This window comes from Phalacrocorax carbo, chromosome 10 (genome assembly GCF_963921805.1).
Source record: "Phalacrocorax carbo chromosome 10, bPhaCar2.1, whole genome shotgun sequence".
Lineage (NCBI taxonomy): Eukaryota > Metazoa > Chordata > Aves > Suliformes > Phalacrocoracidae > Phalacrocorax > Phalacrocorax carbo.
In genome coordinates, this window is record NC_087522.1 from 6,894,364 (window position 1) to 6,910,597 (window position 16,234).

The following is a 16,234-nucleotide window of genomic DNA, read 5'->3' on the forward strand; positions in this document are numbered from 1 at the left end:
TAGATTGGTCTAAAAATAGAGACATACCTTCCTTCTCCTCACTGAAGATGTCATGCTTGGTGGGTTAAAACTGACACGTAACAGTTCCGATATGAAATATTTGTCGTGTAATATGATACTATGATAAATGTCAGTTTGGTTTGTTATTGTAGAAAGTAGTGGTTTTGGCATACTGTGTTACGCTAATTTGCCTTGGATACTGAATGTGTATTTTCCCCTTTGCGCATTGTGGGGAAAAAAGTATGGAGAACAAGTATATTTTATTAAATAATAAAAAGAAAAGTATAATATATCTGACAGCTCAAAATTTGTAACCATTATTTCAATATGCAGATGTAACTTACCTAAAGGAGAAGAAAAATGAAGTAAAACACTAATTTCCCTATGTCTTACAGTAAATGTATATGTATACCGACATATATATGTAGGCATTAAAGACGTTTAAGGGTTTTAGCTTAGATAAATGATTGAACAGTAGTATTAGGAGAACAAGATAACTTTTAAGGATAGATGGGTTTTCCCCTAAAAAGAAAGATTAACTAGTTCAAGGGTACTTAACTATGACTGAATTTTGAGGTAAGCAGGATGCTTTATTTGGGAAAAAATAGTTTTAAGATAGCAACCTGTGCCATTTCATTCTTTTATATTAAAGTTTTATTGAGATGTGCATTAATGGTCTGTTAAAGATCTGATCTCTTTCTGATGCACATTTTTCCTTCCCCTTTTCTCTACTGTTAGCACTGGTTCTGCTCTTTACTACCAGATGTTACAGTCAGAGCTACCCAGCATCTCCCCTGCTCCACTTGGCCTCTCTTTGTCCTCTGTTTCACATATTGTGGCTGACATTTCAGGACCGAAGAAAAATAAACAGTGCAACCAGTATTTTGCTTGCAATTTTAGTCTCACAATTTGATGACGAATAGTAAATAGAAGCATGAACTGCTATTATTATGTGGTCTTGATCTTAAGAGAAAGGGATTTCTGTGTATCTGACATGGCTAAATTGTATTTGTGGTGTGTCACACAGGTGGAAATCAGCTAACACCAACGGTAGTGGTCTTAAACTATGCTGTAGTGGCTGGCTGCTTGGCCACAGACTGGCTGGCATCTCTTCTCAAGCACAAAAATAAATGTGTCACTAATTCATGTGAAGAAAAAGCCAATCTTCTGTTTATACTGTCATACAAATTTAAGTTGTGTTGAAGGCCCTAGTAAGTCAGCTGCTCCACACATTAGAGCAGAAAATGTATGTGGAGAGCTCTTTTCCTCTGTTTGTTAGATGGGAAGGAGGTTTTAAGTAGGTAGCGGTGGATGTGAAAAGGCCTGGCTCTCATTGCTGAAGTCCCACGTGTGGAAGAGCTGCAATATCTTCTGGAGCTCTGGGAGCTCCACCCATGGAGGGACAGGCCATAGGAGATAACTTCTCCTGACTAATGCAGTCCTTCAGTGCCTTAGCTGTGGCCAGTGGCCTCATATCCATGGATGTAGGGATATGACTAGAATTTGACATGTGAATTGTTGTGAATTCAGCTGGCTAAGTTGCACAAACTTAGTTGTATGCACGGCAAGGTGCAATACTGAGATGTGCATTCCAAGGGCTGCTGTCGTGTGCTCATGGAGCAATTACGGGTGGGTTGGAAAAACGACCTGTCCACAGTGGTCACCCAGCAGTCACCAAAGAAAAGCTTTGCTGCTGCTAACCTACTCCAGATTCATGAGACTAACGTGTATCTCATTGACTTCCTCCTTAGTGACTCAGTAGCTCTTCTGGATTGATTTGATTTTCTTGCTTTCTGATCCTTGTTGAAGTACAGTTTCTTTTATGTAGTAAACAATGTTTCAAGAAAGATTAAATCACAACATGAATCATAACTGAAATGCTGAGATGTACACACTGCTCTTCACGTCTGTAAGCCTGTGGAAACGAATAACAAGTTTTGTAGTGACAGGCTTAAAGTGGGTTTGCAGTTTTGCTGGGGGCTGAACCCACTGGCTTTTGTCTTTTAATGTAAGCAACTTCAATGGAATAAAAAGCTGGTTAATCACTTTGAAGTGAAGTTGTGGCATGGACAGAATGAGCATAGTATTTCTAGATAGCTGAAAGAATGGAGTACTTTTTCAAATGTCATATGTAATGTATAATTTTATTCGTGAGGCCTGTTTTATATTCTAACAAATATAAATCATGTATCGTATTAATCCTATATAATTCTGAATCACAACATAAAATTTTGCAGCACTATAATTAAGAAAAATGAAAGAGATAAGGAGTAGCAGCTGTACAGCTAATGCAGGAGTTAATTTCGATGCGTGTTTTAGACCATTAAGTACAATAAAGCAAAAAGCGTTGTGTTGCCAGCACAAACCAAAGGAAGGCAGTTAACTACCACTCCCTTCCCCTGACCAGCATCGCTGGGGATACCGTAGAGCCCAGGCTTCACTAAAATTGATTCATTAGTTCAGGCAGTAGCATGTACTAGGAATGTGGAAGAAGATATAAATCATTGTTGCAGATTGTCTTTTAGCAAGGAAAATATTTTTTATTCTGCATGGGAATATAAATTTTTCTCTATGAAAATGTTTTTATCCTTTCAGGTTGGAATACATTTTATAAACTTATTTAACAGTTTGAGAGCCAGGAGTTCAGGGCTTTTTTTTCTGCCTGTCAGGACTCTCCGGAGGCTGAGATCTGCAGGCCATCCAATACATCATTGTTCGCATTGTACTTTTTTTTTTAACAAGTCTGAAATGTTTTCCTTGTGTGGTTTCGCAACCCCATATTCTTTTTCCAAACAGCGTGAGTCCTATCGCTAGATCAAATTTAGAATTCACTGCTTCCAACAATTGTCTGATGCATCCACATGTTTACACAGCATGACATTGGCATCCAGATAGCGTTGTCAAAGACTCCAGTCAGTACTACTGTTTCATGCTTCCTCCCTACTTAAAAAAAAACAACACAAAGCTACAGGCGCAGTTATTCTGGTGTTTAGGGAAGCAGTGAATGGCCCCTCTACTTCAGCCACCAGTATTGTCTCACAACATTCTGAAAACAAATGTTTTAAATCTGGTATAAATGAAAACGTCAACTCTCAGGTGTTTTATCATTGCTTGTTGTATCAATAAATAGATCTTAAAATGCTACTGGATGGGAGACTGGGAAATAACACTTCCAGACCCAATCCTTTTTCCGTCCTGAGTTCCCCAGACTGAATGAAAACTTTTATCTGCCTATGGCCCTACTACCAGCATGAGTACTGCTGTCTTGCTAAAGGTCCCAGCTACTTCTCCCTGCCACTGTATCTGTCTTTGTGTTGATATAAGCATTTGCGTAGCCTTATGGTGAATCAACTCACCCATCTGATGCGACTGAAAACCAACCTACCAAGTGGCAGGCTCAATCGCCTGGCATTTGCATAGCATGGGAAGACCTTTTGTAATTAACTTGCCCATGTATTTTGCAAAGTGTGTAATTCCTGTTCTCTGTGATTGGATGTAAATAAATCAGTAGCAATTACTTGGCAGCAACCTTCCACAGTCGTTTGCTCTGAAGAAACTTAGTCCCTTGTAACATTAAGTGAAGGAAGGGGGGTTTGGCTAGGACACCAAAACTGTTCTTTTTTTAAATGCCCTCATGGGATCTTTCACTTCCACACAAGCAACTGCTTGAACTGGCCAAGTGGTCTTGATTTAATGCTGCTTTATGAACACTACTTGTCCCAGCTGCAGGATGTCATAACCTCTATTTCCTTAGCTTAGATTTGAAATCTGGAGCCATATGATTCAGATAAACCACAACTGCCCTCACTTTAACTTGATGTATTTGTTTTGAAAATACCATTGTTCGCTCCAAGTTTTAGCTCCTAAGTAAATTAAGCTGATTTGCACTGGTAGATTGGGAGTACTTACCAATTTGATTTAAAAAGAAATAAAAAATCCTGCAAAGAAAGCTGACGTAATTTTTAACTCACGAGTGCCAAAGACAATACTTAAAAAAAAAGAAAAGATTTTTTTTAAAATAACAAATTATAGATTGTCCATAAGATAAGTGTAGCTCTTATGCAAAAATAATTTCTTAAAAAAATAATTGCATGTTGTACAGTATTTCAGTGAAGGACAGGAAGCTCCCAAAAAAGCTGTTGCTGTGGACAGGTTTCAGAACAAAGGATGAGGAGCAGAACTGGGTTGGCTTTGCATTCAAAATTTGACTTTATGTGGGCTCCTGTCCTTGTGCAGCTTAGAAGCAACCTTTTGGATTCGAAGCAAAGCCAACTTGATTTGTAAAAGTGTTTATCTTGTTCTCTGGCCTTGTTCAAATCACAAGAAAATACTAGGGCTGACAAGCCTAACTTGATATGCTTCTCAATTAATATTTTTATGCTAGATTACAGTACACATAGATATGAACAAATGTGAGATTTGTAGGGACTCAGGCGGTATGTGTAAGCGGCAGATACTTGCTGCCTTTGCTACTGTGGTGTAACCACGTATGTCTACGCTTCACAAATACAGTCACTGCAAATATTAGTGTCGGAGTTTAGTGCCTTTGCATGTAACTTGTTGAGTTACAGAAATCTCAATTTCTCTGGCAAGAAAACTTTACTATGGCACTAAACTTTTCAGTTCTAGGCTCATATGTACAATGTGTGTCAGGTCCTCTCAACTACCTGTCCTTTTTGGCATTCTGGCTCCCGTTGAAATTTATGTGCTTGTTTGTTGTTTTTTAATTATTTTTTAAGAGTAATTTAATCCTGAGTAAGTGGGCAGAATAAACGCTGTGCCACGTCCTCTCAGAAGATACTTGATGGTTTGCTTAAAAAATGTAAAATTAAAATAACCCATGAAAAAAGTCTTTGCCACGCCTGAAGCCTGTTTAAGAAAAACCCCAACTACAACCCGCCCCCCCCCCCCTTTATTAAAACAATTGAGACATAGCACAAAAAATAGAAAACCCAAGAGGGTCTGCATGTTTACCCCATCACTGAAGGTCAGTCTAAATGGCCAGTATGTCCTATCCTATGAGGTTCTTGTCATTACTCATTACATAAAGATGTATTTACAAGCTCTAATTTGTAGAAATCTCTTGCAATTAATCTTATAAACTTAATAATCTAATTACATTATTTACCTTCACTTTCTATAATTTCCAATTTGTAGTGGTATTATGTAAATTTTCTTTTTATTCATAAATGCTCAGAGAGACTAAACGAAGTTTGAGGGCTGGGATACTTCCCCAAATACATTTTAGAGCTGTTGGTCAATCGATGAACTGATGCTGCAGTCTGAAATTAAGTAGGCCCAGCCCCAGCAGCACCTGCTGGTACAGCGCGTACAGGATGATAAGTTTGGCAAATCAGGATTTTTGTTCAGATAACCTGCAGGCGGAGCAGTCTTAGGGTGTCTGCAGAGTTGCTTCTTGTTGTCAGGCATATCTTACAGAGTGGAAAAGTACTGAGGAACTTGCACTCAAATGCTGCAAGTGGCCTTACAATTAAGATGCAATTTTACTTGACGGATTTATGCAAGTCTACCTGCTGCCATACTACACGGACTGAGTGAGGTTTTTCTTCCTCTTTCTACTTCCCCTCTGGGAAATACCTCTCCAAGGGTAATGCGGTGTACTGGTTCTGAGTTTGGTGTAAGCCAATGCAACTATTACAGAGTTAAAAGCTGGTTTTGGTGTCTGAAGGCAATGCTATGGCACTGGGGCATGAGCTGAGTTCCTTAGCAGTGGTTACATGACACACACACAGAGCTTACGTTTCTCATGTCTCTTTAAGTCAGACCTGCAAAGCTTATAACTGGGAGAGTGCTTTCTCTAACCTCCTGGCAGCTGAGAGGCAGTGGGTGCTGTTGGGCTAAATCATTGCTGGCCCTGGCCAAGCAGCTCCCCAGAAGGGCCCGTGTGTGCCTCCTGGCTCACTAGCTGATTTGAACACAGGCATTTTCTTGCCAAGCAGCTGGCTCATCTGAACATGACCACCTCCTGCAAGCTGTAGCTGGGATGTCTGCCTTGCCTCCCTTTCTGGTATAAGCCTGATGGTATGTGATTACTTCTCAGCTAACCCACTGCTGGGACAGACAGCAACAAGAGAGCGCTGTCTTTGTGTCTTTTATTAGTAATCGGCATTCCTGAAGGTAAGGATTGTAGAAGGGAGGGTGAAGAAAGGATGAGGAGTGCTGTAGTGCTTGTGAATGGAGAACCTGGAGGTGGGTTGAACGTGTTATGATAGAAAAGAAGGATGGGATTTTGCAACGAGAAGGAAGTGGTGTGGTTGATATTGCCACATCAGAGTTCTCAGGGGCCCACCCATTTGTTTTGACATAAATACCTACTCTGAGCTGTGTGAGGGCATGAAGACTAGACCTTCAGACATGTGGTCTTCAGGTTTTGTTATTACTCTTTGAAGCTTGAGCTTGATGTTTTAATATTTTGTTTGGAGACTTAAGCATTTAGTTTTATAATTCTGCCCTGATTTACCTTGATTCCCCTGATTTACCTTGCAGAGCAAACTTTCGTTCCTTTTTCCAGACTTCCTTTTCCTTTTCTTTGCTGTTGTTTTAATTTTGAGATATGATATACAAGTCAGAGGTAAGAGTCTCTCTGGGAGCGAAAGAAAAAACCAGCTAAGGATTTGAGTGAGCTAACTATTTTCTCTGTTTATAAGCAACAGCTAATTTTTAGTATTCTGCAAGTCCTCAAACACAGGTCCTGCCAAAGGCACTGACTTTAACAGCAGCAGCACTTCGGAGAACATGCTCGGGTTTTCTGGCAGTGCTTACAGGCCACTTAGAAAAAACAGGCATATTGGTTGTAGCGAGTGCCCCACAGTTTGGAAAGCACTGCTTAAGACAAATTTGCAAAGAATTTCTTTTTGTGATTATAGTTATCCATTTTCGTTTCATCTACAGTAGGCCCAGTTTCCACAGTGTTTGATATCTAGGATCTGAACATCAAATCTGTAATTAATACAGCTGCATTTAGAGACTAAGACGTTTGCAGTGTTTATAGCAATAATTCACTGTGTTGCGCAGTGTGGAACTCAGCATGTTTTAAACATTCTCCGCTTGTGCATGTACAGATTTTTATAGTTGAATTAAGAATTTATAACATGCTGGGTCTCATATTCCATGTCTGTTTCTAAAGCTATATGCAGAACTTGGACTAGGTCATAAATTTCTGTAGACGAAATGAAGGCTGATTAGAATTTTAATATTAAGGAAGGAAATGGCCTTGGGTAGCACACTCTGGAGCAGAACAGGCCTTCTGTTAATACACAAGAGTATTACTGTTTTCTTGAACTTTGCCTTCCAATCCAATTACTACTTGTGCCTAGAAATCATAACTCTGATGCCTCCCATTTGATAATGTTGAATGTCATCCTTGTCCAAGTTTATATCATTCCCAGTAGTAAACATGATCTTGATTGTAAAACTGCTAGATAATACTCCTAAAATTGAATTATCGGCAGTAGTACATGGTATTTGTTGATAAACAAAGCAGAGTCATGATGGTATATCAAATTGGCCCAGTTCTGTCCCTTTTTAAATCAAATGAAATCAAGAGGTTTTCTTGTGACATGCTTTTCTTGTGATAACATATTGTATATTGTACTCTTAGTGATATGAATGAAGACAAAACATTCAGTGTAAATGATTTTTTTTTTTGGTCAAGTAAAATAACAGGAATCTATATTGTCAGCTTTCATATTAAGCACTTCTGCGATAGCATCACGCTCGCAGTACATAAAGAGTTTATATGAGGTGTAGTTCCAGCCAGCTCCTTTATCAGCGTAAGCCATTGTAGCTCAGTATGTGTCCTCCTGCATCCTCCTCCCCTGCCCTCACGGGTAACTGGATTGGACTAGATGCTGCATAATTCTCTGGATTTGTATTACTGAGCCTTCACTGCACACATCTTTGTTGCACATTTACAGCAGAATGTTATTACTGGAGTGTGGAATCACATTCTGGTATTATTACATGAAAATTGATTCTGATTCCTCAGTGTTTCAGAGCATATTATTAGCGTAGTTCCACTAATCATTTTCTTACAAGGGGAATGACAGTCGTAGCCTTCTTTAGATGCTGCATGTGTATTCGTAGGATCCTGATGCCCAAATATGGTGGCTAAACTTGGCTGCTTCTCCTGCTGGTTTCTGTGGTTTTGTTTCATTGTCCAGAAAAAGTAACAACATTCTCAACTCCGTAGCATCCATCACCAGCATTCATGTGATGTCCACTTTTGGCAGGAGAAGAAAGATGTATATTTGTTTATTTGGTCCTTTAAATGTTATAGCAGCCTTCATAGATTATTATCTATCTTTAGGAAGTTTTGTTTATAGTTCTCACACCATTAAAACGTCACATTAGTGGCACAGTCTGAAACGCATTTATCCCACTCAAAAGACCCAACAGTTTATGCATAGTCTGTTATGCATGTAGCATTACTTCAGATTTCTTCCCTTTTTTTCTTTGATCACTTGTGTAGTATGTTTGAAATGTATGCCTGATGTTGGTTCCTTTTTGTGTTCCATTGGGTGCATTTGGTTTTGCAGCTAAAAGGATTGAATACTAAATGTCCTTTTCACATGTGTATATAATAGCATTTTACTTTTCTTCTTTGAGACAGAGCAAGGGAATTCCTAGGATTTAAGGCCTGATAAAGTAATAAAAAATATAGCAAAACCAGAAAGACTAAAATAGAAATATATTTTTATAAGGTTTGGGATTTTATACTGTAAATCAGAGCAGAAGGAACAAACCATTTCAGAGATAATATTGAAAATGAAAAAATGCAAATAATTAGTGTCATCCACATTTTAAGAACAGTACAGATAAATTCTGACTTTCTTAGCATATTTTTTTCCCCTATCTTAACCCACCAGTGTCTTGGTAACCAGGAATGTACGGGTTTATGGTGACATGGTATAACAAATCCAGTGCTGAGAAAAAGAGTTGTATTCAAAGATTTTTGTCATCCCCTTCTTTATTAAAGTAGAAAAATGCTAATGTTTCCTTTCCTTTCTAATCTTCCAGACTGGAACAGTATTTAATAAGCTGGCTCCCAGGGTACAAGTGCCCTTCAGAGATCCTCTTTGTAGAGCATATTAATTTTTTTTGTTTCATTTGTTGCTGGTTTTAGGCACAGCACAGCAAGTTTACTTTAGTTTTGGTATCTGCATTAGACATAGCATCTCAATAACGTTCCTGTTAAAGAGTTCTGTAGTGATTCAGTGCTGAATGTGCAATGATTCTACAGCTCTGGAGAGACTAATTTCTTTCTCGTCCCGTATGTTATCTTTAATCAGGAAGCAAGAACGAAACCATTTGAACTGAGATGCCTTCAGATATAATATGAGCAAATATAGAACTTCAGACCTTACTAGACAGTTTTATAAACTGCAAGGGAGGATCCAATTGTGGTTTTGCCTACAAACACTTTTTATCTGTTGAGTTACAGTTTTTAATTACTCACAACTGTGAGTGATTTTGTCAGCCATGTGAGCTGTATGAGCATTCAAAACTGAATTATCATTACAAGTTTTCCATGCATTTTTACTTCTTTCCCCTCCTCAATTCACTTCACTGAAAAGCCGAGAAGAAAGGAGCACTGGTCTTGAGCAACTGGAGGAATCGCTCTTCCTTTGGTAGACAAAAATGGAAAGCCTAAGCCAGCGGTCCAGCTGACATATCATACCAAAGGCTTCCCAAATGATCCAGGCATCATACAAAATGCTAGTGTGAAACCAGCCAGGGTGGAGCTACCCAGTGCTACCAAAAGTGAACAGTACTGCTCTTAGCAAAAGACACCAAGAGGCCCTGTGCTACATCATGTACCAGGAACAGTGTTCCTGGTCCTAACTGTGGAGAAATTCCCACCCTCAGTGGTACCTGCCCTGCTGGACATGGACATTGAACAACCACCCAACTGCAGAACCAGCTGAGCATGTGTGTGTAGACCAGAGTGCCCCCACAAGCATTGAAAGACTATTTGCAGCTTTGTCAAAGTTGTCTCCATGTAAGAGTTTACAGAAGAACTGGCGGGAGTCCAGCTCACACCTTCAGCCATCATTTCTTCCTGAAGGATCATGCTTCCTCCAATGCTTGTTCTGGCAAAGCCATCTTAGTCTCATTGTAATAGTTTCTAATTACTCATTTCTGCAAGATCCCTGCCTGAGAGTCACCACAAGCCAAATGTTCTGTGAACAATTATCCCAAGTTGTTGTTAATTACTGTGGAGCCACTACAGCTCTTTAAAATGTATTGCCTGTACCGATACCATAAATCTACTTTCCACTTATTAGGAAGCCCTTTGTATTCTGGATTCTGTGTTAATGAAGGTACTGAAGTGCTGCTGTGGCTTATTCCTCAAGATGCTGGCTGTCATGTACAGATGAGTGTGTGAGGTGGAGACACAGCTACAAAAGACCCTGCTAACCAAGAAAGTTAGGTATTTGATGGTCTAAGCGTTTTTTTATTCTGATTATCAGTCTGGAGAAAGAGCCACTAATACGCTACAAAACTTTCTATCTTTGTAGTGGATTTTGCGGCTTCCTATTTGCAACATTTGTTGCGTGTAAATTTTTGCACTTTGGCCAAAACAAGACTGTTTTTATTACTTTACTTCCAAATGTGTTGAAAGCATATGTTGCTGTATTATTTATTGAACAGCACTTAAATAACTTTATATACTGAACATATGCTAAAGCAGAATTCACAATGGCATCTCCCTCAGTGTAACTTTTGAAGTACAGTTGGTGTCCTACTGTAACTGCGTAGCTTTGTAAGGAAGACCAAACATTTAAAAGTTCTTGGACAGAATTATGAAAATTATCAATATTTTTAATTGTTGCAGTACCAGGAACATTAAGGCTAATTTGATTGAAATCCAAATACAAACCTTAATCTAAAAAGCTAAAAAGAAAGTAATGAAAGTTTTAAAGCTTTTACGATGGCTGAAGGATTTCAGAAGCCTTTAGAGGTCTGTGTGCTTTTTATATGGGTTATGTTTCTGACACCTCTCAATGTGGGTTTTAAAGCAGTTTTTTTATTTAAAAGGAAAGATAAACAAACAGTTTGGCAGCAGATCTACTCTTTGAATAGATAAAAATGCTTCTAATTGCTTATTAGAAAGTTATTTTCTTCTTTTATTTCTTGGCAATTTATAGGTTGAACAGCTTAGGTTAATTATTCATTTGCAAGTAACAACTTTTCAGTCTTTTGATCGTACTTCCAGTTTTAAACTGAAGATAAACCTTGAGATAATTATGCTTTTTGCTTCTCTAGACTTCGTCTTTTTCAGCCTGTCATAAATTTTGCATAGATTTTAATATGAAAGTTTCTACTGTCAAATGTTTATTCTTTTTCCCTAGGCTGTAAAGTGACATGTTCCACTGCTGTAAGGATATGTGTTCTCTGGTTCAAAATTTAGCCAGCAGTAACGTGTACCTGCACTTCAGTAAAGCTTCTGGAATACCTGAGTGGCATGTTATTAATTGCATCTGTATTTTTTTAAGGCAACTTTATAGATTTGCACTTAAAATATTTACTTGAGTACTGTATTGTTCAAAAGAATATTTAGGTAAATATTATGGATAAAAACATTCTAGTAGAACAGTAATGTAGTAACTGGTGTATAATTCCTTTTCTACTTTTGGCCAAATCCCATCCCTACGAGGAGGCCCCCAAGAAGGTGGAGCCAGGCTCCTCGCTGAGGTGCACAGCAGGAGAACGTGAGAAACGGTCATCACGTGAAACAGGGTGTTTGTTATAGCTGAATATGAGGAAAACATTTTTCACTGTAATCAAGCACTGGAGCACACTGCCCAGGGAGGATGGGGGACCTCTCTGCTCTGGGAGGCTTCCCACACCCAGCTGGAGGAAGTCCCAAGTCACCTCACCTGCAGCCAGCACTGGCAGACCAGGAGTGGGGAGCAGATCCTGATTTCTGTGTGCCCCTTGCTTGCTCAAATTCCCCACACATAGACTCACCTTCATATAGCAATTGCTATCAAAGCTGTCTCTAATGAAATCTTGCTGCACTGTAGAAGTTGATCTCAAGACTTTGTCTGAGACCAAATTTAATTTGCGATACTTTGGATACTGAACTTCTTTGCCCTGACATGAGGGGAAAGAGATCAGCTGCACGGGTGGAGACAATCTGAAATACGTCTAAGAATATCATCGATGTGCTTGAAGGGGATTGCAAGGAGAATAGAGGCGTAGCATTTCTTGTAAGCAGACGAACAAATTTTACTTGCAGGCATAACCGGAAGATATCATGATTCCTCCAGACATCAGTTTTGCAGTACAAATCACCATGAAAAGCAGCTTGTACTTAATAATACCTGATTCAATGGTAAAATACGACATAAACTGGCTGTTCTTATTTAAGTGGTAGATGAAAAGTCTTTTGCCATATCAGTTCTTACAGCATACCTGTTCTCTCTTCTTAAAGCACTCTTCATTCCTAAAGCATTTCCCATTAGGCACCGATGTCCTTACAGCGATAATCTGTTAGGAAGGGTCTAATTCAAGACCAGGTAAAAAAATCTTGAAGTCTTGTGAGCTCAGTCTAAATTTTTTTTTTGTGGTCCCTGAGGGGGAAAAGTCCTTTTAGATAAATTTGTTCTCTTTCTAAATAGATAACTAGCCAAATGCCTTTCAAATATTTGTTCAACTGATCAAATATTGGTTTAGGTTTAGACAACAAATTAACCTAGTGTTTGAAGAATTAGACATTTTGTACCTGGTCACTTTTCTGTGTCATTACTTCTGTACCAATGACCTCAAGTACTTTGGTCAAAATAAAAGGCCCTTCTGATGAAAATTAGTCAAACATTTCTGCAACTTGGATAATTCTTCCTGTTGTGTGCACTTGTGTTAAATTAGCGCAGTTGTATGTTTAAATTCTAGTACTATCACTAGCGAAAGCCCAGTCAAATTGCAGTGCTCTTTAATGCTGGTAATGTGGATTTTTTTTTTTTCCTGAAGGAACTGAAAATATAAAGAATAGATACAATTACAGTGTTTTGTTAGTCTGTTGGTATTGGGTGAAATCAGTTTCATATGCTTATATGTAATATTTAAATGAGAAAACAAAGTCGTAAGATGGAGTAATTTTACAGTAAAGTTGATTAAATTTACTCAGCTAACTTGTTTGCTTTTTTTTAAATTTTTATGAAGTTCTGTATAAAACAAGAAAACTATGGAAGTTCTTACTCATTTTCTTTTACCCTTCTGCTTATGAGAAAGGTGCACCAGTGTGTCTAATTTATTACTTTTACTGTAGATACACTAATTAGCTGGGTTACTTTTATATAAGCTACATATTTTTGGCAAAAAAACCCACTTGGTAGTTGAACATCAGTTCAATTTTGTGATGAACACATTTCTAAGTGAGTGGGTTCAAGAGGGAGAGCAGTCTTCTGTCCTGAGACTAAATACAACCAGTCCCAGGTGGAAATTCTCCCTTTATTTGGAGGGATGTTTGATTGAGACAGGTGCCTGGTTGCCTTCTATCCCAATGGCTGTGCCTCAAGATCCTGGTAGGTATTTAAGCTGGGTTAGATACCATTCCTCTTCCTATTCTTGAAGTAGAAGCCATGAACTCCTTTTTATCAGTGTAAGTGTAAAATTTTCTACTAAGTAGCTAACAGTGTGAGCGTACTCAGAAACAGAGGCATATAGAACGCACCTTTTGCATGCTTCCTGTGACTCAGAGTTATAAGTAGATGACATTAAAGTTTTTGCAATAACATTTGAAATTCTCTCTTGATGCTCATGATTCCTCTGCTGTCTAGAGCTGGTCGTACAGCACATCACAGTGTGCGTCCGCTGTGAGTTACAGACTGCAGCGATTATTGTATGTTGTGTTTACATAATTATGACCCTTTTTAAAAGGTTGCTAGAGTTTAACCTTTAACAGGGTACTGCCGCTTGCTTTGAGTCGTTGCTGAACTGAACAATGCCTTCAGGCGTGATGCAATTGCAAGAGGAAATGCAAATGGTAGGACAGAGGATGGCAACACGTATTGTTCTCCTCTCTTTAACTTCCTTGACCACATCTTGTCATATATTTGTCTTTGTATGGTATGTGAAGATAATTTGTTTTCTTTATTAGATTAAATACCTTAATAAAGTTCTGGGTACTGGTTATTATTAGATGGTGGCATTTGTTTATTTAATTAGCTTATTAATAAAAGCAAAATTTTATTTTGAACTCGGTTATCTTCAGTTAAACTACTGGAGCAGTTTAATAATTGACTGCTGCCATTACCCAACCCAGAATTAGAAGGCCAAAAAAAAAAAAAAAAAAGAATTTTTGCAACAAAAGGAAAAAGTTGTTTCTGATGTGCTCGTTGACCACGGATCGGTAGGTGGTCAGTGAAGGGGATTTTCTCGCTCATTCTAAAATGCAGGAAGCTAAGCAGCATCTTCTCACTGCAGTTATAACTTCAAAAGGCTAGAAAACCTGACAGCTGCAATTGGAGTCTGTCTCTTTCCTGGGCTGTTTGTTTCCTGGCTGTGCTTCAGAGTTTTTGATGGGCAGGAAGTCAGTGTATATGCTGAATAGCTAAACACTGTGATTCAAGGAATAACAGCTGTAGCAGCCAGAGAGCATCATCTAAAGGGAGAAAATAAATGAACATATAGCTCACCTAAGAGGACTAAGGTGAGAGAAGGACTTCCCCTTTATACTAATGCTTTCAGTATTGTGAAAATGTGAATTCTGCATGCTATAAAAATCTATAAATTGCTGTATTGAATATTGAAGGTTTTTGAATGTATGTGTTTTTGTTTGCAAGAAAAACAGCTTTTTCAAAGTGTTGTTCTTACGAAGGTATTAGGTCCATGTTGTTATTGTCTTATTGCAAATGCTCGCTCTCTGTGTAGAAGGAAAATTTTCTTGGATTCCTGATTGACTGATTCTTCCCTGACACATTCTGAATAATAAAAATGTGATGTATACAATATTGCCAGTCTTGGGTTAAATCACAAATTGGAAATCGTGCATTTAAAAATACCACCTCGTTGTTTGCTCTCTGATTTGCTTAATTTTCAGAAATAGTGTCTGCTTTCTGGGTGATGTTCTCAGATTCTGTACTCAATGTTAAGCATCCATATCTGAGCAATGAACAGGGAGAGCTGCCTGTTCTCCGTTTGGAGGTGGTTCTGTTTACCTGCTCTGTGCTGTGCTTTGTTTGGGGAGGTGTCATCTTTACTCTTGACCATCTCTCTAAACACAGATGAACACCTATTCCAGTCATATTACTTACGTGCTCAAGGTTTTTGTGTCCTCCACTTTTCTCACGTGTTTACTTTTGCCTTTGTTCCCCATTTTTCCATTGCACTCTCCCTTTGTGGTATTTCATATCCATCAACCTTTTTTTGCTCCTTGTGTTACCCCATCAGGGTCCCCATTCCTACCCCACAGTGTCTTCCCGTGTGCTTACAGATACTCTTGCTCTTTGTACTTTCAGTTCTCCTTCTGTTCCCTCATGCGTATAAACATTAGTTCTTCTGACTCCCTTCAGTTTCTTGTTCCTTTTTACTGTAACGTTTCCCACTCCCTACTGCCTCCTTTGTCTAGCTTTTCGCAGCCTCTGACTGAGGTCATTGGAAATGTTGTCACCAGTCTTGATGACTGACATACCCTCGTGCTTCGTGGGAACAGCCTGAGTTCAGGCCTTCAGAAGCAAAAATTGTTTTCTGCCTTTGTTAGGCCTCTACTGTTATTTGGAAATTAGAGGGAGATAATTAAAGCCCCAAACAGTGCAATGCATGGCGCTCCTAAAAAGCAGCAAATACCAAAAGATCTGTGATAATTTGAGAGTTGGCAAGCTGAAGTTCATCATCCCTATACTTAAAAGGTAGGACACACATAGCAACATTCCATATTTTACACTGATATTTATTACATTATGTATTTTACACTTATATTTATTTTAAGGCATGTGTCTTCAGCTGCAAAAATGGGATCCCACAAGCTGCACAGGCACTTGCTTCCACCTTTCTATCACCTCCTCTGTTTGCTGCCAGAAATATTCACAGTGAATTGAATTAAGGAACTGATTTGGTTTTAAAGCAACCTTTGGGGGAGCGTAGAGAGGTAATTTTAACCCAGATGAGTTTACAAAACTGTACAAACACTTGTGTCGACCCAAGGAAGAGGTGGGAGAAAATGGAGAGTGTGTCTTTTGGCAGCACTACTAACTTATGCAGGTTTAAA

General features: G+C 38.7%; 2 protein-coding genes across 21 annotated transcripts in view; one reads left to right on the forward strand and one right to left on the reverse strand.

Moving 5' to 3' along the window:
* C10H7orf50 (chromosome 10 C7orf50 homolog) overlaps nt 1-16,234 on the forward strand; it is a 133,828-nt gene that overhangs the window by 73,988 nt on the left and 43,606 nt on the right. Inside the window, exon 1 of one of the 5 annotated variants that reach the window (XM_064461654.1) lies at nt 13,944-14,011. The exons of 2 other annotated variants lie outside the window; for them this stretch is intronic. In XM_064461654.1, the coding sequence (XP_064317724.1) occupies nt 13,970-14,011 (42 nt within the window). In that variant the 5' untranslated portion in view covers nt 13,944-13,969. Of the gene's footprint in view, nt 1-13,943; nt 14,095-14,429; nt 14,678-16,234 lie in introns of those variants that run through there. 2 more of the 5 variants (XM_064461658.1, XM_064461659.1) reach the window with 2 other exon arrangements.
* GPR146 (G protein-coupled receptor 146) overlaps nt 1-16,234 on the reverse strand; it is a 54,792-nt gene that overhangs the window by 29,776 nt on the left and 8,782 nt on the right. The window lies entirely within an intron of this gene.